This window comes from Penicillium manginii (assembly GCF_028828005.1).
Source record: "Penicillium manginii strain IBT 31320 chromosome Unknown utg000005l:1.0-5665137.0:1.0-5668048.0, whole genome shotgun sequence".
Classification (NCBI taxonomy): domain Eukaryota; kingdom Fungi; phylum Ascomycota; class Eurotiomycetes; order Eurotiales; family Aspergillaceae; genus Penicillium; species Penicillium manginii.
The window spans coordinates 3,400,542-3,422,435 of NW_026643106.1; the positions used below are offsets into that span (position 1 = coordinate 3,400,542).

At 51.7% G+C, this 21,894-nt stretch overlaps 6 protein-coding genes across 6 annotated transcripts; 4 read left to right on the forward strand and 2 right to left on the reverse strand.

Moving 5' to 3' along the window:
• Nucleotides 1-2,890: 2,890 nt before the first annotated feature.
• Nucleotides 2,891-6,342, forward strand: clcA (putative C6 finger domain protein; the record flags this gene model as incomplete). Its single annotated transcript, XM_057104302.1, has 5 exons — nucleotides 2,891-3,286; nucleotides 3,331-3,441; nucleotides 3,522-3,634; nucleotides 3,702-6,027; nucleotides 6,088-6,342. The coding sequence occupies 5 exons, from the start codon at nucleotides 2,891-2,893 to the stop codon at nucleotides 6,340-6,342; spliced, it is 3,201 nt and encodes a 1,066-aa protein (XP_056959259.1).
• A 765-nt stretch (nucleotides 6,343-7,107) lies between these two features.
• On the reverse strand, nucleotides 7,108-9,463 carry N7533_007653 (GMC family oxidoreductase; the record flags this gene model as incomplete). Its single annotated transcript, XM_057104303.1, has 6 exons — nucleotides 7,108-7,664; nucleotides 7,728-8,094; nucleotides 8,190-8,261; nucleotides 8,311-8,764; nucleotides 8,824-9,193; nucleotides 9,244-9,463. 6 exons carry the CDS (start codon nucleotides 9,461-9,463, stop codon nucleotides 7,108-7,110), a joined length of 2,040 nt encoding a protein of 679 aa, XP_056959260.1.
• Nucleotides 9,464-11,026: 1,563 nt separating this feature from the next.
• Nucleotides 11,027-12,511, reverse strand: N7533_007654 (uncharacterized protein; the record flags this gene model as incomplete). The annotated part of the gene is made up of 1 exon (XM_057104304.1): nucleotides 11,027-12,511. The coding sequence occupies one exon, from the start codon at nucleotides 12,509-12,511 to the stop codon at nucleotides 11,027-11,029; it is 1,485 nt and encodes a 494-aa protein (XP_056959261.1).
• Nucleotides 12,512-13,369: 858 nt separating this feature from the next.
• N7533_007655 (short chain dehydrogenase/reductase family protein) lies at nucleotides 13,370-14,481 on the forward strand (the record flags this gene model as incomplete). The annotated part of the gene is made up of 2 exons (XM_057104305.1): nucleotides 13,370-13,406; nucleotides 13,466-14,481. The coding sequence occupies 2 exons, from the start codon at nucleotides 13,370-13,372 to the stop codon at nucleotides 14,479-14,481; spliced, it is 1,053 nt and encodes a 350-aa protein (XP_056959262.1).
• An 839-nt stretch (nucleotides 14,482-15,320) lies between these two features.
• Nucleotides 15,321-19,283, forward strand: N7533_007656 (uncharacterized protein; the record flags this gene model as incomplete). Its single annotated transcript, XM_057104306.1, has 1 exon — nucleotides 15,321-19,283. One exon carries the CDS (start codon nucleotides 15,321-15,323, stop codon nucleotides 19,281-19,283), a length of 3,963 nt encoding a protein of 1,320 aa, XP_056959263.1.
• A 17-nt stretch (nucleotides 19,284-19,300) lies between these two features.
• Nucleotides 19,301-21,738, forward strand: N7533_007657 (uncharacterized protein; the record flags this gene model as incomplete). The annotated part of the gene is made up of 3 exons (XM_057104307.1): nucleotides 19,301-20,168; nucleotides 20,229-21,096; nucleotides 21,150-21,738. The coding sequence occupies 3 exons, from the start codon at nucleotides 19,301-19,303 to the stop codon at nucleotides 21,736-21,738; spliced, it is 2,325 nt and encodes a 774-aa protein (XP_056959264.1).
• Between the last annotated feature and the right edge of the window lie 156 nt (nucleotides 21,739-21,894).

Consider the following 21,894-nt stretch of genomic DNA (forward strand, 5'->3'; position numbering starts at 1 on the left):
GGTGAATCCGAACTATTGTAAGAAGTACTGTAAGTAACCGCTCCAGCGGGTTCGCCTTCGACTCCACTCCAATTCCACTTTCATTCCGTTCCGGGCCCGTCGAGGCAAAATATAGGCGGCAAGTTGCAAAACCAGGTGTTCAGATGACAGGGTCATGATATCTATCTGTGCCGCGACGGGTGAAAACGGTCGCCCCCCCTTCCCTCTCCCCTCCAAAAAAGCAAAGATAGAAGAACCAAACAGAGTACTGCTTCTGCTAGCGCGGCACTATCGCTCTTTGACTGATTTCTGTGCGACTCTCAACGGCCATGAATGTGCCGGACAGACAGGGGCGGGGGGGAGCTTGTACCACTGTTGCGTCCTGGATGTCCAAGGTTTATCCTCCTCGAAGGCTTGCCTTTTCTAATCTATTTCGGCGGTGTGGTGGGATCGTCTGCGGCAGGCTTTTCTGGAATGAGACATTCATGTTCGTTGGACAGTTGGGTTCCGTGTCTGATATCATTTGCCGGTCGGGATCATCAGGGAGCCAATGATGGTGGGTGAAGCGGGTGCCACTTGGGCCCGTGGCTGGTGATGAAGTCATATTCCTTCAGGATCGGGGATCATTTGGTTGGTGCTCGAAAATTACTAGTAGACGAATCGTAGGGAATGAATCGGTAATTAATCTAGTTAATCTATCTTGAGAACCTAGTACTGGGTACTAGGTACTAACTAATAACTTGTACAAAGCTAATCTACCGAATACCTAGGTACTACTAGTACAGTTTTAGTGCACACTTGGGCAGTACCTACCTACAATGCACTGATTGAGAACTTGAACTCCAGATATACCTAGGTACGTATAAACCCACTGGCACTAGACCAGAAATAACGGGGACCCATGTCAGACTGAAAAAGGGTGGGCATCTCTCATCTCTCGGCTACAATTTACAAATCTGGTCTACCTACGGAGTACTCACTCCAATTTCCACGGTGGAGCCTGGCTATTCCCGTGCTTGTCCCATGGACGAGAAACGGGAGTCCCCTGATGTTACCCGTGGGTGTGGGGAGGAGGTAACCGAATTACCCGTACTTTGAATCTACTCTTAATTTAACAATTTAACTTGAATCTACCTAGGTATATAGTATCCATGGATATTGGTATCTTATCAGCCTTGTTCACCCGCATCGTGACAACCGCATGTTGACCACTATTCCGGGTCAGCCCATGATCATTGATCTACCGGAGGACCAGAGTCCTGGGAAGACCGGACCTGTTCCTCCCCCCCCTTTACGGCGCGGGATCCTCGGCCTCCGGAGTCTTCTCGAACGCGGACCTGGAGAGTCGTATCCACCTTGGAAGGCATTGTCATTTATGCAATAGAGTTCGAAGGCGGCGAGTGTCTGGCACCCCTTGCAAGTTGCGCTGCCGAGGTCAAAGTTTAAGTGCTGATGAGAGGTCCATATGTGTACATTACCTACGTCCGTCTGGAGTACTATGTAGACTGAGAGGAGATCGGGGACCTGGAAGGAAGGATGGACAGTATTGGACGCGTGGTAGTTAAGATTTCCCGAGGATTGGGTGCTGGGAAGCAATCCCTGCCCGGGCTTTGCCTCTTTTTCGCGTAGTTTAGTGTTAGTGGTAGACGTGGAGACGGTGGGGAGGATGAGGGATCGGCTTAAGGGACGGAGTACTCGGAGTATCCCGTGGGCGGGATAGCGTAATTGATAGTTACAGAGTACGGAGTTCTCTCGTACATACTCTGTAGAGCTAACGTAGACAACAGAGCATAATGTGATTGGTATATAGATAGCAGAGCATAACATGAATGCTGTATAATCTCTACTCCGTACTCTGTACTCTGTAGTCCTACGGACAGTGCAGTGGACTGTAGGTGGCGATCAGCATGACCCACTTCTTCATTCCAAAAGGAAGGAAACAGACCTGTCATCTTATGACGAGAGACACCAAGGAAGTGGAAATGGGGATAAGTCATCATAACACAGGTGTGTTATAATATGGCCAGCCTCGCACTGGTGCAGACTCGCCAGCCCTAACTTTGACTCGAGTGATCTTGGCGTATCGTCAGAGTGTAAGATTACTCAGTATTGGTAAATACAGTAAGTTACCATACATCATACCCTAACCCACCATACCTACCCGTACATACCCAAAAGAGTCCATGTCCATCGTACCTTCCCCTCCATTGTCATTGCGCATTCAGACCAGTCGACTTCCTTTTACACGATCTATCTGATACGCATCTTCCTCCTCTCTTCTGCTCTTCCTCCACCTCCACTTTCAACTTCATCTTTCCCTCTCTCTTCCCTACATTCCATCTCATCTTCCACGACATGGGTCCCTGGTCCGATCTTCGCCGCATCTGATTATTTCTTTGTTCCTAGTCGCTCCACCCAACCCCCCTCAGAGCTTCTCCATCGGCGCGTCCGTTTGCTCTCTCATTTTTGTGGCGGCCTTACTCCCCTACAATACTTTTATTCCTTCTTCCTGCTCGCTGCAGCCTGCCTGCTGAGCTTACCTACCTTGGCGACTTCGTTCCTTTCACCACGCGCCCTGCACATTTCCCTCCATCTCCGTCTCGACTCCAACCCCGACTCCAACCCGGTTCCTTTTTCTCCCCCTCGAATCCTACCGCGACTCGCCATGTCCATTTAAATCCCGGCGCCTTTTTTCTTATTTGGTCTCTTTTTTTTTTCTTGTGTTAATACATGACATCGGTCCAGTTGCACCGCTTCTCATCGGTATATTGACGCGCCTCCTTCCATATCCCGTTCTATCCCATCTTGATCCTGTTTGTACTGACCCCATCTCCAAGAGCTCTCGCGATCCCGTTCCGACGCGGACTTCACCCTCTTCCGATGAGTCGCATGCCACCGCCCGAGGGGCATCATGGTCCACCCCCGGTCCCGCATTCCTATGAACCTGCCTCTGCCTGGCGTCCTCCCTATGCGCCGCATTATGACAGTCATGCTCATCCTCACGCCCATCCACACGCCCATCCCCATGTTTCCGCCCCGGAACGCAGACCCCCCCACGACCCAGGCCACTCTCCCACCGCCAAATTACCCTGCCATGCATGGCCGCGAACTACCACAGTTACACCTCGATGGTCCTTACAGTCGCCCCGGCAGCTTACCAGGATCAGCCGGCCCTGACCCTCACACCGCACAACATCCTTTTCGTCCCCCAATGAACGGAACCCCCCCACGAAGTCTCGCCGCATTCCGCCCCGCCAGAGTACCGTGCGCCGCGCATAGGCTATCAACCAGAACCCCCCCGGTCCGGGTGAGACGACGCCTACTTCTGGTACTCTGCCTCCGCCTTCGCAGTTTATGTCTCCTGCTCCGGTTTCCGCTCCTACCCCTGCACCTTACGGTCCTGACTACTATCAAAGCACGGCCTATGGGCTACGCCAGCGCAAGGCGGCCAGAGCACAACAAGTATGTTCAACAAGTATATTGGAGGATTATACATATATATGTACCCTCTATATGTAGGATTGACTAACCATGTCCGACAGGCATGTGATCAATGTCGAGCGAGGAAAGCTAAGTGCGACGAGGGACGCCCTGAATGTAGCCACTGCAAGGAAAATGGGTTGAAGTGTGTCTACAAAGAAGTCCCGACTCATAAGTTCGTCTCCTCCCTCCCCGGAACAACAATTTGAACTGAATAATCCAAAATACTGACCCCAGAACAGACAGGAGAAATCTATTCAGCCTATCTTAACCCAGCTCATGCATTTTAAGGATGAGGTCCTACAAGATCTTAAGAGAATTCACAACGAACAAGAGCACAACACCAATCTTCTCTCGCGACTTATCAGCGGACATGGTACGACCGTTGCCGATCAAAATCGACTAAGTCAATCAGCCATCCCCGCCCCGGCTCGTGAGCTTCCAGTGAAGATGGAATCACAGGTCTTAGCGCCGATGGATCCGATGGCTGAGAAGAGCCCCTACGGACAGCAGCAGAGGATGGATCTGGCCACCGTCAGTTTTAATGAACCAGGAACGAATGAGGATAACGAGGGCGAGCTTTCAATCCCGCTGGAACATACGACCGCGGCTCACAAACTGTTAATGTGGCCCTCAATCAAGAAGTTGCTAAATCCCCACGACTATGATAAGGACTATGTGATGGGATTGGAAGGACAGCGCGGTGTTACTAGCATCTTCGATCGCGGTGAGGACTCCTTCTCAGCCGACGGCTCATTCTTGCCATGGGACCAATCTACACCAAATGGAGATACGAACGCTCAAATGCAATCGGGATTGCCAAGCTGGGCAGGCTCAGCATTGCAAGACTCAGATGCAGATATCTCTCGATTTGGGATACTGCGATTAGATGGCAAAACCGTCAAACGCTACTTTAATAGCTATCTCAATCAGATGCATCTGCTGCATCCTTTCCTCGACCAGAGAGAGCTCGAACTCAAAGTGGATACCTTTATTCGCTGCTACTGCCCTACCGATCCTAATTCACTCTGCCGTGATAAGAAGCGTAAGCGCTCAGTTGAAGATGTGGATGGCAGTGGTAGAGATAGTTCGACAAAGCCACCTGTTGGGTTGAATATGGATTGTGCGATTATCTTGCTGACTCTTGCTATCGGTGCTATTTGCGAGACGAAATCACCGCTCCCAGGACCCGTGATGGAGAGGGAACCCGATTACCGGCAGCAATTCATCCCCGGCCCAAGGCAAACTATTCCAGCACCAGCCAATGGTACCAACACAGTCAGTGGTTTCCTTTCTCCCGCAAACTCAGATTCTGCTCTCCCATCGAACACATCTTTCTACGCCCCATTTGAGGGTGGGAGTTATTCTTTCCCATCCTCAGCATCGGAGTCACGCCCCGGTAAAGCTCCGATACGACGATCTACCATCCATGATAGTCAACCTAAGAACTACCAGGTGATCCCAGGTCTAGCCTTATATGGCTATGCAATACAATCCCTGGCCTTGCTTCACTCTGGTATCCATATAGAGCATGTACAGGCAAATCTTCTTGCAGGTATCTATGCTGGACAGCTAGCACACCCGTTCTCAAGCCATAGCCATATTCACAAGGCTGCCTGGGCGTGCCAAGTTCTTGTTGCCTCCAAAGTGAAAGGAGGTCAAACACAGGATCTCTTGAACTTTGTATACTGGACTTGTCTTCAGTTGGAGAGTGATCTTCTGGCCGAATTGGATATTCCTGCCAGTGGTATATCCCGCTCCGAGTCTATAATCCCTCATCCAAAGGGCAAATGGACTATCCACCCTATGCCTAACGATATGAAAGATCCTCATGTTTTGATGATGATGTATTATTCATCCCAGATTCATCTTCGCAAAGTTCTCAATCGCGTCCACACTGATCTTTACAAGGTGTCAAAGGAAGGTCAATCTCGTTGGTCGTCTAAGGTGCAAGAAACTCTTAGCCAGAATCTGGACCTCTGGCACTTCAGCCTTCCCGATATCATGACCTGGAAAGACGATGATCCACCTGCGAAGGAGATCAATGCAGCTCGAATGCGAGCTAAGTATTACGGAGCTCGATACATCATTCACCGACCGTTATTATACCATACTCTTCATTATGGTGGATCTGGCGCACGGATAGATGGTCAACCGTCTGTAGACTCCCCTACAGGATCAGCGGGCAATTCCCAGCCACAGCAGATGTCTCCTTCCATCACCAATACCTCCCACCGGGCGCAAAATATGACACGGATGCTCAGCGACATGGGAACAGTCTCGAGCAACCCTGCCGCTGCTTTCCCTAATGGTTGGACACCACCCACCGTCAACTTGCGAGATCTCCCTTCTAAGCTTCGACGTGCCTGCAAGGTCTGCGTGGACTCTGCTATTCTTAGCACAAAGGCCTTCGACGGCATTGAAGATCCGTTCGAGGCTCTCAGTAATTCATCATTCAAAGACGAGCCGTATAAGAACATGCAAGATCCACTCGAGGGCCACCGTATGGAGGATCCATTTATCATGGACCCGAACTTTGCCTCAAAGGATGAGAAGACTCGACTTGTGGTTACTAATATCTTTGGTACAGCTCATGCGTAAGTCTCCAATAACTAAATCTTCTACCAGTCCCGTCCAGATTTACTTACCTCTATTCTAGTCAATTCGGAAACCTGCTCGTCCTGTCGGCAACATACATGTCCAGTCTCTTCCGAGCTCGTCGATCGCGACGAGCTGAAAACACTCTTCAAACGAACCATTCGCTTCCTCCTGCGCAGTGAACACATCTCTCCAACCCTCCGCGCTGACGCCCGAATCTTGACGGAAATCTACAAGAAGATCTTCCACCACTCCCCCACGCTAGAGAAACCCAGTACCCCTTGAGGGAAAGGCCTCAATCTCATGATGACATTCTAGTTTCATATTCCCATTCTGGCCAAGATTTCCTTGACCACGGTAGTTGGTGTTCCATTGGCGCGATTTGATACCATTGCGTCTTGATTTTGGATTTTGAATTTAGTCCCCTGTCTTGTCCAAGTATCTACCTCAGGCATGGTGTAAGACCCAGCAGGATTAGTATCCTACCTGGACGACAGGGTGAACTCTTGTCTTATTTGCTGCGAAATTGCATTTAGTGGATTCAATTACGATCTATCTAACGGGTATATGCACTTCTTTCCGGGAGTTCCAGTGTGGCTATCACTTTATTTTGCATGATAAACCATTCATCACTCTTCTTTACCCGATCGTTACCTCTGGGGCTTTGGTCCCCACGGCCTCTTTCTTTTTCACGGCGATGCATTTTTTCTTTTCTTTGATTGGCCGGTGTTTTACTCTGTTTGGTCTATCTATATCCATATCTATATCATATCCACAGTGAACGAAGTGGCTTGCTGTTCCCGAGTTGCTAGTTCCAAGGTTTTCTCTTGAGAATACGCATCCTACTCGTACCTACTACTAGTACCTAATACCTCTATCATATCATCACTCCCCAGCACAGCACATGGGTTATAACCCCAAAGACGCAGCGAATCCCAGTAAGCATTGAAATCATATCATTATTCATCAGTATGTGCTAGATTAAGTACTAGTACAGCTGTACAACTCAAATAGGACCCAGAGTCCTCTCTATCTAAAACAACAAGAGATCTAAACAAAAACCACTCCAGCTCCAAGCATCAAAGACACACCCCAAAACCAACTCGGACCCCTCACCCAGGCCATCCCCCCACCAGCCCCATTCTTCTCAACCGTCCCACTCGCACTCGCACTCGCACTTGCACTCGACCTCGAACTCGAACTCGAATTCGTCAAACTCCCCCCACTAAACGCAATCCCCCCCTGCACGCCCCCATCCCAAAATTCACGCACAACCGCCGCCCCAATCTCCGCAACACCGTACGTCGACGCCATCAGGTGCGTCGACAGCGCAATAGGCGGCACACTTGCGTCGATAACACGGACATTGGCTAGCCCGTGGACGCGCAGGTTGGCGTCTACGACACCGCCTTGTGAGAGCGGGAGCATGGCGCATGAGGAGGATGGGTGATATTCTGTTCCGGCGTTGGTGCGGATCCAGGTTTCCCAGTCGCTGTCTGATTGGGTTGAGGATCCTGGCGAGGTTTCGGCTGTGAGGTTTGAGGATAGTGGAGTTGTGTTTCCGAGGCGGCGGGCGAGTTTTAGGGCTGTTGTTAGGATTGATGTATCTGATGTGGATGTTAGCTTGGGCTGACTATCTTGGGTTCGAAGGATTGGGGGCAATGGCATACCGGATGGGTTGGAGAGATAGTTCGGGTCGATGACGGGGTAGTCCATTGGATTTGATGAGTTGATGTAGATCCGGCCGTGGGAGTATGGGTGTTGGAGGGCGGCTGTTATGCCTACGTCGCCGTTTCCGTCGCTGTTCATGAAGAGGAGCTCGACTAGGCCGGTTGGGCTGTTGAAGATTTGCGCCGTTGTGTTGTAGATTGCCTTGTAGCCTTCCAGGACGGTGTTTTCGTATGTTGTGTTTGGGGCGTAGGTGGTGAGTTTCGATTGGATGGTTGATAGTTCGGATTCGAGGGTTGTAGGGTAGATGTTGCTTGCGTTTACGTAGGCGATGGCTGAGTCGATGTAGGTTAGGAAGAGGGGGTTGTTCTGCGGTTGTTAGATTTGTCTTGATTGAACATTTGGTTATGGTGGGCTTTGTTTTGTATGGTAGGTTGGGAGGAGGTGAGGTGTTGTTGGCTTACCCTTTCACTGCCGTTGTCGTAGAAGACTGATCCGGCTGTTTCGACGTCTGTGGTCCATTTTATGGTGGCGCTCTGGTTGGGGTTAGTTATGGATTTGAGGAATAGAAGTTTAAGCACGTACCAGGTGGTCCTGGAGATGCTGGCCTACGCCAGGGAGTTCGTGGACAAGATCAACACCAGCGCTGGAGAGCACGTCCTTTGGTCCTACTCCGCTGTGAAGAAGAACCGCCGGACTGCCGACGGAGCCGGCGGCTAGAATGACTTCCTTGGTAACATTGATGGTCTTCTTCGTCGTGCCGTTGTTGGGCGTGTACTCGACTGCGTTGGCGGTCAGGTTGGACGTACTGTCGAAGATAATGCGCGTGACGTGCGCGTTGGCTAGGACATCATAGTTGCCCCGATCAGGGAGCGGGTCGAGATAGCCGGTTCGACTGTATGAGCGGGTCCAATTGCTTGGGTTGATGCAGGATGTCGAGACTTCTGCGCCCCAGTTCGAGCCTCCGTACATGTCGGCGGAGATGGGGATGCCGATATTGGCGCAGGCTTCGGACCATTGGCCGACCTGGTCGAATGTGCTGTAGAAAGGTTAGCATTTCACTCGTCTGGTGCAGAATAAGAGGCATTGTGAGCATACAATCCAGGATATGAGGCGTGGATCGGTCCATCGCTGCCGTGAGTCGATGAATTCCATGTGATATCCGCCTGTTTTTCGACGGCGTCTGTTGGCGGCGAGAAAGTCTCACTCTTCTTCATGGCAGAGTAGAAAGAGTCCCAGGACCAATTCTCTGCCCCGTCCATATCGCCCAGCATACTCTGCCACGCGTTAATCTCATTCTCGCCCGGCCGGGTCATGTACAGCCCATTGATGGCGGAACTACCACCCAGCACTTTGCCGCGGGGCCAGTAGATCTCGCGATCATTTGCATTGGGCTGCTCGACGGTGTAGAAGCCCCAGTTCAAGGGCGTTGTCCATAGGGAGTCAAAATATGAGTATGCCGGGGTATCTAGATGAGTCGTTAGATGGGCAATAAGGGCAAAGAGGAGTACCAAGTACCAATTCGATTCCGATATTCATCTCCATTGCCACCAGACTCAAGTACCAGCACAGTGTGGTTTGTATCTTCTGCCAGACGTCCTCCAAGTACGAGGCCAGCCTGACCTCCGCCGATCACGACAAAATCGTACGAATCGGCGATCTCCGTGCGCGGAGATAATGCGAGCGCGAAAGGCGCGACAAGGCCCGCGAGAAGCTGAGCAGACAGCGCCAGCTGCATTACGATAAGGGCGATGTGAGAGATCGATTGGCAAAAGTTGACATCGAACAGGCAAGAAAGAGGAGCAGCCAGGCAGGTTAGAGGGGAGAGAAGAGGGCCGAATTAATAGACTGCTGCTGATCACAGCACTACAACAGGTACTGGGGAAAAAAAAGAAAAATCAAAAGTCAAAGAAAAGAGAGAGAAAAAGGAAATATGATTCCAAGAAACTGCGCTATCGAAATAAACACCGACGCCTGGCCCCTCCAAAGGTTAAACTTTGTACGGCGGACTCCTAGTGTAGCTTGTTGCGCTCCGCGGTCGTGCAGTAATCCACCAGACCAGCACGCGACGATATTGGCCGGGCCCTGAAGCCCCGAGACAAGGCGGGGGCCATGATTTAAGATCTTCAGATATCGCCGTCCAATGGGCAAATTGGATCTCGATAAGGTGAAACCGACCTGACGCAATCCGTGGGTGGGATTTGATATCATGGCGAAACCACGGCTCTATCGCAGATTTTTCACGGGTACCTTAAGGTATCCGATTTGATTCTGCGTGGCACGATCGATCGGGGAAATGCCGTGCATAATAGACGCAGATACAGGCAATCCACACAAGGATAGTTGGCAAAGGCAAATGGGTACTCCGTGACTACTGCAGGATGTAGTCAAGTGTGGACGGTCGCACGAAGATCACCACGTTGCTAGGCGGGTCCGTGTGTTGCTATGTCCCGTCCACCGCCTCTCGTCGGGCCATTATCGCAAGGCCTGAGAAACGAGGGGAGAAGTGGGTTAGTGGGCTGGTTGGTCGGTGTTTAATTCCTCCCTGATGGCCCGCGCGGATAGGAAGGTCGCTAGTTGATCATAATAAAAAACAGGGAAGTCCAGAGCCTCGCCAGCATGGACGTTCCGGTTCTAGATGCTCCACTTTTATGTATTCTTTGTTTCTTTTCAAGGTTTGTGCCCTGGGACATTCCACATGTCTTTGAACAAGAAAATTCGGCGGGCCGGTGGGTCCTCCGTTGAAGTAAAGTAAAACAGAATGATGTAAATGCTTAATTATGGAACGTTCATCCTGACCGGTACTAAAATGGAAGTAGTAATTCTGCCTTGGGGATTTCTTCTCTATAATTAATTCCTTAATATTGCCTGCCGAGCTGCAGGTGAGCCTCAAGCTTGTAACATCATCGGCAGTTTTGACCAGGGGTATTGGACCAATCACAGTTACGGTATCACACTGCCACGTAGACGGCCACCTCATCCTAGATTACATTCTACATTATTGCGCACAGTCATATACAGCACGTAAAAAAGTAACATCCATCATAATTACCCATCACAGACAACCCTCGTACTGATCCGATTGGATGCCCATTCAAGCTTACTATTTGCTTTTCAATATACTAGTACTCAGACTACACCTCTATGACTTGCAGGTCTACGAATATTGATCACTCTCACTTTCCAGTACAAAACAATTTATTATTTTTCTCAAGTGTCAGTCGCAATAAAAAAAATGAGAAGATAAAATAAAATAAGCCAATAAATATACCAAAATCAACTTGCCTGGTAAACCAAATATCTATGCCGTACCAACGAGCTCAATATCAAACCGGATGTGCAGGCGATGATCCCAAATCTCCGTTTTAGATGCCCATGTCTCGATCCGTGCAATGCGTCGAGTGCCCCGAAGAAACGCACTCAGAACCAAGTATGCGACGAATTTGCCAATACGAGAGCCTATCAAGCCATCATATTCCGGGGTACCATAGTCCCAGACCTGAGGTACCGAGGCTGGCCAGCTTAATCCACGCCGATTAATATTATTCTCGCTATATAGCAGATCCTTAACAAAGGGCGCTGTCTCTTCGTTTATAATGTGTTGAACAAAGACATGTCGCAAAGTATTCATTTCAAAGTTCCGGGTATAAAAAGCCTGTGCTAATTCAGATTGTTGATAAGTATTTGACCCTCTCCTACGATGTATGAACTTTATAACGAGCACACCTGGACCACACTCTCCATAGAAAGTAAAGTCATTTGTTCTCATATGGAGTGACCAGTACACCGGATCTGCTGACAATCCAAGATCTAAAACCTGTTGCGCAAAATCCGGATCTATAGTCGTAAGTACAGGTGGCAGCGAATAATGATGTTCTGTCTCCAGCTGCTGAATTGTCAATGTTGTTGGGTTAATAGGGCAGTCTGGCGCCTGAGGGTTCTCTATCCACTCGCGTCGCTGCTGCCCGTGTAATTGCAGTCGTCCATACGGGAAAGGAAACTCGTCAGTCTGAGCCCAGGGCTCAATGGTTTTCTTTGCTGGAGTAGGTTCAGGCTGCGACTCACTAGGTGATGATTCTAATGGAAGCATTGGGAGTGACTGGTACATCAAAGGGATTCCAACGGTCGTCCGAGTAAAGAATGCAGGGAGTTCAGGAGGTCCTGGAGGAGGAGGAGCTACCCCAGTGGAACCAGAAGATGGAATCACCTCCTCCACTCCTTCTTCTTCCTCTCCTTCAGAACTCAGAGGTGGCGGGTTTTGAGCCCGCCGGTTCAAAGACTCGTTAGATCTAGCCGCCATTTCAGCTCGACGTCGAGCCTCTGGCGATATCACTTCCAGTACCCCTACCTCAGGAACAGGAGCTAGTGAACCAAAACTAGGAGGTGGCGGTTTTGGAGGCCGGCCCAAAAAGGCCTCCATTCTAGCCGCCTGCTCAGCTCTACGTCGAGCCTCTGGCGACATCTCTTCCGGTACCACTCCCTCATGAATAGGAGCTGGTGGAGAAGGGGCAGGAGGTGGCGGGTTTTGAGCCTGTCCCGACCTCTCTGGAACGTTAGGAGGAGCATTCTGAGATTCAAGCTCATACTGGGAGAATCGGCAAAATGCAAGAGCGCAAATGGCACCGCAAGTAGCACACAGACCATCGTAAATAGCCTCGCCAGCGCCCCTGGGTTGCTCATTACCTTCCTCAGCTTCACGGGCTCTTTGAAAGCCCCGACGTGCAGCTCCTGTGCAACACCCGCACACGGTGTCGAAAATTGAATCGCTCAGGCGTCGTGCTGTCATGATGAAGGGATGTAAGTAGTAGTGGTGGTGTTAGTAGTAGCAATGGTAGTAGCAGTAATAGGCGTGCGAATTGTAGTACTAGTAGTAATACTGTAAGTGACTCGGAGTAGACAATGTTCTATATTCAATAGCTAAAAGCTGTCAAATGGGTGAAATAGTCCGTAGTGCTCGCGGTGGATACTCGATGCTCATATTAAGCTTGATTGATACATCTTTAATCCAGGTTATTTGAGGCGTATTTATATCTCGAACTCGATGAGTCCGAGGCGAGAAAAATTAGTAAACAAGCTCTATTTGCAAATAATGGGATTGTTAATATTCGAGTTTATTTGATACTTTCGTCAAGACAATGTCGGAAAGATGTTTTATAGAGGCAAAGAACTTGAAATTTTCGGGAACAACAATCCGACTGACAACAAAGAACTTAACATTAGATCTAGACCGAGGGGTTCAAACAATAATCTCATTGCAGACAATGAGATACGATGTTCTTTAAGAAATGTTCTTGGCAGTTGGAAGACTGCCGCAATTTGGATTACTCGCGCATAGGGCTGTAGAGTAACCAAGGAATCCCTGACTGACTCGCAAATTGTCTCAATTCAGATTAGCTCTGGTCAATGCATAACGGAGCTCATCCCGGTCAATGCAGTCAATGCAGGATCAAATGCATTTTTGTGCGCGGACCTCGGCTTCCCCGCAGAACGATACCCCATGCAGATCAGCAGGAGCTGCTTCATTTACTGCGAACATCCACCTCGAGTCTGCGTTGCAGTATAGTCAATTCACTCTACAAGCCTGACAGTACCACAGTACTACAGTACTCTATTGTCCCCATTTTCATATCCTGCTTGATCTACCATGGCATCACCAGCAAAGAAGTGGTTTTCCAATGAAGGTAAGCAGGCCTAACCGACTCCAGGAGAAGCTGAGAAAGACTAACCCAACACACCACAGGCTTCACAGCCGACGTCCTGGGCAAAATCATATCCGGAACACTCCTAAGTCCCTGGAAAATTGTCCCAATACTAGCATTAGCCCAATACACTATCAAGGGCCGAGAAATCATCGAGTCACGCCCTCACCTCCTAAGAGCCCTCCGGGCCCTCGCGACCCTCGCCATTCTAGGCCGACTCGGCGCCTGGCTCGACCACCGCGCCATCAACAACGGCCAAAAAGACCACTACGACTGGAACCGCGAAGTAGTCATCCTAACCGGCGGCAGCGGCGGCATCGGCCGCCACGTCGCGCAAATGCTCGGCGAGCGCGGCATCAAAGTCGCCATTCTAGACATCACGGCACCAGACACGGCGCTGCCGAACAGCGTGCGCTATTTCAAGTGCGACATTACCTCCGCGGCGGATATCAAAGAGGTTGGCGCCGCGGTCCGGGCCTCATTTGGCCGGCCAACGATCCTGATCAACAACGCGGGCATTCTGACAGGAAAGACGATTCTCGGCACGACGGAGGCTATCACGCGGCGCATGTTTGAAGTGAATACGCTATCGCACTACTGGCTTGCGCAGGAATTTCTGCCGGATATGATTGCGCATGATCATGGGATGGTTGTGACGGTTGCGTCGCAGGCGGGGTATACGACGACGCCGAATATGGTGGATTACTCTGCTTCGAAGGCCGGGGCGATTTCGTTCCACGAGGGTCTTGCGGCGGAATTGGTTACGAGGTATGAGGCGCCGAGGGTGCGGACTGTGCTAGTTACGCAGGGGTTTACGAGGACGCCGCTTATTGGGGTGTTGACGCCGGAGAATACGTGGTTTAATCCGTTGCTTGAGCCGGAGACAGTGGCTGGGGGCATTGTGAGGCAGGTTCTTAGTGGGGAAAGTGGGAGTGTGGTTGTTCCTGGGTCGGCGGGTTATTTATGTCATCGTCTTCGGGGGTATCCACTGTGGCTTCAGCATGGATTGCGGTGTCGATTGGAGAGGTTGGTGAGGGCTGGTAGTGGTACTACCTAGGTAGGTACCTAGGTAGTAACTTGAAGTACTAGTAATTGTGAATATGTCTTTAATTTCAAAGTGTACCTAGGTACTGCTCCAACTTGAAGTCCTAAGGTTCACCTTTCTGGAATCTTGGGGTTTTGAAGTTGGCGTAACTCGATGTATATAATGGGCCATGTATATATTACCTAGGTAGCCCTGGACTCTGTATCTGTATCCACCACCACTCACTGTAACACAACAACCTTGAAGGTTCCTTTACTCTTTATATAGACATGAGTACAGGTAAACATAACAATTTAGCAGTACTGAGTATTAATTAATACTGTAACACCACCATACTGTACTACTATACAGTATACGAGAATACTGTAACTACTGTATGCACTGCTCTGTTGTCAGTGGCACGTGCACTTTTCCTCACCGCGATTTGATTCGCTCCACTCGTTCGCTTCAGCTCGACTCTCACTTCTTCCAAGGTTTGCCATCTGCATTCCTGCCATCTGCATTCTTCAGGATCTGGCCTCGGACTCTGCACAATTCGGTGACTGCATTACTAGTATCCAAGTTGGCTGGAGCTGACTTTACTCCTGTACTCTGGAGATACATCCTGTGGTTCCCCCGATCTCACCCATCTCACCAGTGGGTTCGCCAGTCCCGCTTGGGCCGAAGATCCACGGTTCAGCTCCGTTGTTTACTCCCCCCAAACAAACCATAACAACCTCCGCCTTTTACTTTCACCTTGAATCGACCTACACCTTCAACCTACACCTCCAACCATCGACATTCCATTCAATCCCCCCCCCCTCACATTCCCCCACATGGTGTCTCTCTCTCCCCCTAATTAATTGCCCACCATGTTTAAAGCCCTCATGGGCGGGGGCAACCGGTCGTCCTCCGACGTCCGAAGCACCACCAGCTCCAGCTCCAGATCCAGCCGTCGCAAGACCGATTCCAAGTCCACACATAGCCGCAAATCCTCACGGGGTGACGACCGTGATCGCGGCTTGGGTGACTTGGTTGTCTATGAGCCCTCTGCCTCGGGGAGCCGCCGTGCTCCAAGCACCGCTGGTGATTCTGTCGCTTCCTTCGTAACCGCCGAACCAGAGTCCTACGATTCCCCCGATCGCATCATCGAGCGCACCCCCAAACGCAGAGACAGTGATCGAGAGAGCAAGAGCTCTCGTCGCCGCGACCGCGACCGATCTGAGAGTCGCGACCGTGACCGTGAGCGTGAAAAGAGAAAAAGCCGCCGTGCGATCGATGACGAGTTGGATCGCGAGGACCGCCGTGAGCGCCGGCGCACACACTCCGGAGATCCCTATATGCCATCTAGTGCCCCCGGCGCTCAGTTTGCCGCCGATGTGGCAGCGCCTGGCTTTTCGCAATTTCCCGGCCAATACGACAGTGGAATGCCGCCGGCGGCCTTCTCTCCCGCCCACGAATCTACTCCATCGCCGTATGACCCTCATGTACAACAGCAATTCCCTGGCCAATTCCCCACCGGCACTGCACAGCCATATATGCCCCCAAATCCCGCCGGTGCAGCCGCAGATTATTATGGCGACCAGGGTCAGTCCGTCGAGCAGCAACCTGGCATCCGGCCGCCTGATCCTCTGGTAATCCCCGCCCACCAAGCACACTTGCAAGCCGCGTCTCCTACTTCCAACCCCCCGCCAGAGCCTAGCAGTGTCGGTGCAGTTGGTGCGGCCGCCTCTTATTTCGATGACGAGGGTCCCGTCGTGTCTCAAGGCGTTCCTTCAAAACCCTCGAAACCCTCCAAACCGAGCAAGCCTTCTGCCAGCGCGGTCCCCGCAGCAGCGCTAGCAGCCACCGCGGGAGCTGCGACCTACGGATTGGGACATACCTCCTCATCTTACGAAGATACCCAGTCCCAGCATTCCACCTCTGCCTATCATCAATCAACTTCGTACTCGCAGCCGGCTGCCACTAGTACCAGCAAGCCGCCAAAGCCTTCTACATATGGTATTGGCCCTGGAGTTGGAGTCGCAGCAGCAGGCGCAGCGGCAGGATATATGCTCGGCCATCAGCATCACTCTTCAAGCCCAGAGAGCGCGTCTCAATATGCTCATCAGCATCAGCATCAGCATCAGCATCAAAATCAGTACCAGCACTACGAGGAATCCTCACAGACTGGTCTGCCCCCGTATGCTTCCGGCTCTCATAATGCCATGATGGCAACGGGAGCTGCAGGCGCAGCAGCTTATGCTGCTCAGGCTGGTCATTCTCATTCTCATTCGCACCCAATCGCATACCGCCCTGGATACTATCCCTACGCCCCGGGTGGTCTTGCCTATCAGCAGCGCCAGCGGGGTCCTCTTTCAAAGTTTGTGGACTTCTGGCGCGATCCGGAAGCTGTGGGACGGTTCGAAGATTACACCGAAACCATCGGCGTGTGCAAGTACTGCTTTGATCCTCATACTAGTTCAGTTGATGCGCCGCGCAAACATCACTATGATCGGCGTCGACGCTCTGCCGATCGCTACAGCACCAGCAGTTCTTCCCGAGTGAGCAAACTCAGTCGATACCATTCTTCGGAAGATGAAAGCCGGCGCAAGCGATCGAGCAAGAAGTCGTCCTCGTGGTTGCCGGGCATGCTGGCTGGTTATGCCACAAAGTCAATCTTTGCTGGAAAGGATTTTGACGACTCCTATAGTGTTCGCTCTGGGCGTATGGATGGCGACCGTGTCTCCCACGATCGTGATGATGTCTCAAACTCCGACCGCAGAAGCTATACTTCACGTGGTGTTGTCCGCCGGTCCGAACGCAGCCCACAGCGAGAGTACCACTCAGACAGCAAGCATTCTCGGAGGACCCGTTCTCGTTCGCGATCTTCCTCCCGATCTGGCCGTCATTCGTTTGTCAAGAAGGCTGCCTTAGGTGCCGCTGTCGGTGGTGCCGCTCTCGCTGTCGCGAAACACCACAACCGAAGCCGCAGCCGCTCTCCCTCGCGCACTCAACGTCGCAAGGAATCTTCTTCCGACTCTTCCTTTGTTGACTTTTCTCGACCGGCTCCCAAGTCTGTTGGAGGGTTCACTTCTTTCTTCACATCCAGTTCTGAAAATCGCGCGATAAATCGAGAGGTGAAGAAGACTAGTAAGAAGAAGAAGACCAAGCGCGGGTTTTTCTCGTTTAATAGTTCCTCGTCTTCCGATCTTGATGCCGACCTCGCTTTCGGAACTGGATTTTCGAAGAAGTCCAAGTCGAAGAAGGAGAAGAAGAAGGGCAAGAAGAATGAAGACGTCAACGCAGCACTTCTTGGTTTGGGTGCTACCGCCACTGCTCTTGCTGCTTCATCTCCGAATCGTCGCAGTACCGGTCAAATGCTAGCCGGCAGAGAATCTCGCTCTCGTCAGTCCCGGTACACTTCGTCTGCAAACGAGGATGAAGAGTGGATCGACGCCGATTCATCTGAAGACTCCCCATCGAGCGTTAGTTCTGCCCTGGCTTTCGGTGGTGATTCTCATTCCGATTCTAGTAGCAGTCGCGGAGGCTGGGGCTGGAGATGGGGAAGCAAGAAAGACAAGAAAAAGAAGGAGAAGAAATCTGCCGCCAATGCTGCTATGGCTGTTGGTGCTGGTGTTCTCGGTAGTGCCGCTATTGCTTCTGTTGCCCACCAACGCGATAGTCGTCCATCTAGCCAGGCGGGTAGCCTGCAGCAGGTTTATCCTATGCCCACCTCCGATCCTTCTCGCTTCGACGTTGCCAGCATGTCTCCCTCTGTTGTCTCTGGTGGTCAAACTCCTCTCGTCCGTCCTGGGCCGATCCCTCTTCAGCAGCCACAGCCTGTAACGCCAGTCTCTCAAGCCATTTACACCTCTCAAGGTACCGTACCAGGCTCTATTCCCGCTTACAGCGCACCTGTTGTTCCTCCTATCTTTGCCAATGAACATGATCAGTATGATCCTCGATTCCAAGGCTCTCGGGATGCTGCCTGGAGTCGGGAAAGTGTCGATATTCGCAAACCCCGCCGAAGTGACTCCTCTCCGGTTTTCCCTACCCAAGAGACTGCATCGAGTCTCAAGCGCCGCTCTACGACTAAAGATCAAGCCTCTGTTTCATTCAACCTGACCGACGAGCAGGCAGAGCGCGAACGCCGTCTCAGCCGCCGTGACCAGAGATCACACGAAGATTTCCACGACGACCATTCCGTTCAGTTGGTCGACCACGAAGAGGAGGAAGCTCGGCGAGAGGCAGACCGTCGCGAGCGTCGTCGCAAGGACCGAGAGGAGGAAGAGCGCCGCGAGAGTGAAAAGCACAAGAGCTCTTCCTCTTGGGCCGAAGCAGCTGCCGTTGGAGCTATTGGCGCTGTTGCGGTCGGTGCCCTTGCCTCGTCTCATAAGTCTGACAACGCCTCGGAAGTTAGTTCTCAACGCGTTTCCCGTAGTGAGAAGCGCCGAGCTGAAAGAAGACAGCGAGGAGAGGCTGAATCGTCGATTGTTTCGAGATCTGATATCACAGAGCCAGTCGAGAGGGTATCATCAGTGGAAACCCGTGATGTGCCAGACAAGCGCTCATCTCGAAAGACCGCTTCTCCATCCCCTGTCTATGAAAACTACGCCAATTTCTACGCCCCTTCTGAAATTCGTCACAGTGCAGATGAACAGAAGACTCGGGATGTTGCTGAGCAGCCTTCGATCGTCGAAGTCGTCCCTGCTTCTGTCCGCAAGGCCCGCGGAGAATTACGCGATGAAGACATGTCACGATTCGGACAAGAACCTTATGAAAATCACGAAGGTCTGCCGTGGCCGGTTCCACGACTTAATTACATCGATCCCACCCCCCCCCTGTTAGCCTGAATGGATCTGCCCTGGGCATGTCGGCCCCTACCTCCGCAGCGCGAGCCCCCGAAACCGAACAACTCGTCGAGTACGTCGAGCCCGAAGAGCATGTTGAGCATGCCGAACATGTTGACACTCCCGAGCCTGTTGCGCGCAAGCAGCGTGAGCGTCCATCAACCGGTTCTCGTGTTTCCTGGGGTGAGCACTCGACCCACGAGTATGAAGTGCCTTCTTCCTCCGAGCAAGATCCACTTGAGCACCATGATATCTCCCCCATGGAAGACAACACCAGAGACTTCGCTCTGCGTGACCTGGAGCAACCCAAGTCCAAGTCCAACGATGTCACCTCCAAGTCCGGCTACGGTGATGACATTGAATTCGCTGCCATAGTTGCCGCTGGCACTGAAGCGGCTGGATTTGACCCTTCCTTCGTTCTTGACGACCCTAAATATCACACCCGTACTTCCCCACCCGGCTCAGGCGATGAAGGGACCTTCTCTCCGCGGTCAAACTGGGCTACTCAAACCCCCGACCGCCACGGCTTCGTCGAGGGTGAAGTCGGCAGCTATGAACACCAGTCCAGAGATATCGGCCCCACTGCTCCGGAACCTGCCTACGAGCCATTCTCCGCTAAAGCCGAGGGTATTTCTTCACCAACTCGTGAGCGCAGCTCAATTGCCCAGGAGGTGATCGAGCAATTGAACGGCAAGCAGTCTCGACACGAATCTTTCGAGGATCGTGATGTTTTCTCTATGCCTGGTGGATTCGGCGACGATGAGCCTCGCGATGACGAACCTCGTGATGATTCATACTCTGCTGTTTCTGCCCCTGTTTCCAAGGAGGACAAGAAGAAGTCGAAATCCAAGAAGTCTCCTCGTAGCGGCGATGACATCGATTTCTCTCGTGAGCTGCCTCGCGATGTTCAGCCTTTCGCAGAAGAGACTCCTGCTGAAGCTCCCCGAGACGTCGAGGTTCCGTATGATACCTACTCAGCAGTTTCTGCTCCTGTTGGAAAGAAGGACGAGAAGAAGAAATCCAAGAAGTCCCGTCGTAGCGGCGATGATGTTGATTTCTCTCGTGACGTGCCTCGCGATGTTCAGCCTTTCCCGGAGCAGACTACTGTTGATGCCTCCCGAGATGTCGAGGTTCCATATGATGCCTACTCGGCTGTGTCTGTACCGGTCGGAAAGGACTATGAGAAGGCCAAATCAAAGAAGTCTCGTCGTAGTGGCGATGATTTCGATCTTTCTCGTGATGCGCCTCGCGACGTCCAGCCCTTTGATGATGTTCACGCTGATGCCTCCCGAGATGTCGAGGTTCCATATGATGCCTACTCGGCTGTGTCTGTACCGGTCGGAAAGGACTATGAGAAGGCCAAATCAAAGAAGTCTCGTCGCAGTGGCGATGATTTCGATCTTTCTCGTGATACGCCTCGCGACGTCGAACCCTATACCGAGGCTCCCACTGTTGATTCTCCTCGGGATGTTTTTGACGACCGATATGATTCGCGCTCGGCTGTCTCTGCTCCTCTTGAGAGAGACTCTGAGAAATCCTCCAAGTCAAAGAAGTCCCGCCGCAGCGATGATGATTTTGACCTGCCTCGTGAACTGCCCGTTGATCTCACACGCGAAAATGTCTCTCCTCCTGAAGAAGATGAAGGTAGTGATGAGAAGAAGAAACGGCGTAAGCATCGCTCCAAGCGTGATAGCGACACTTTCTCCGTTGATGACGATGCTCGATCTGCCGTGACTTCCTATGAGGATGCGGACAAGTCTGAACGCCGCAAACATCGCCATCGTTCTTCTGGCCTTCGTGACTTCGATGACAATGCGTCAATCACCTCGTCCCCGCAATCATTGACGAGACACGCGAGAAGCGCCGCAGCAAGGACAAGGATGAGAAGCGATCGAAGCGTGAGAGCGACGCTTTCTCCGTGGACGATGATGCCCGGTCTGTTGTGACTGCTTATGAAGATGGTGAGAAGTCTGAGCGTCGCAAGCACCACCGCCGCCATCGCTCCTCTGGTCATGACTTTGATGACAATGCTTCCGCCACATCTTCTCCCGCACGCATTGATGAAACACGAGAGAAGCGTCGGAGCACTAGCAAAGATGACAAGGAAAAAAGCCCTGCAGGGTTCCTGCGAAACCTCTTCGGTTCACGCGTCTCGGCACCTGCTGATGACAGAAATCGCTCTACATCCTCTCTAGACAAGCATTCGTCTCGGGAGGCAATTTCAGAGGCTGGCGTTGACGACGAACGGCGCCGCCACAAGAAGCGCTCTTCCAAGTCACGAAGCTCCAGCCGTGGATCGAAGCGGGGTGATTTTGATTCGGACAAGGATGCAGAGCTCCGGGATGGTACCAATCTGGAAGAGTATCGATCACGTCGGCAAGAGAAGGAAGAGCGCCGTCGCCATCGGTACGAGGAGATTGTCGAGTCTGGGAAACGAAGGGATAATGAGAAGGTATAGCATCTGAAATTTTCTTTTCTTTTTCTTGTTGACATGTTTGAATTTGATTCTTGTACACTTTTATGTGCCATATCTAGTTGCCCCTGTTGTTGGGTTGGTTTTGGTGGCCTTCCCCAATGCATATGATGACCATGTTTCCCCCCGAAAACTTGAAGC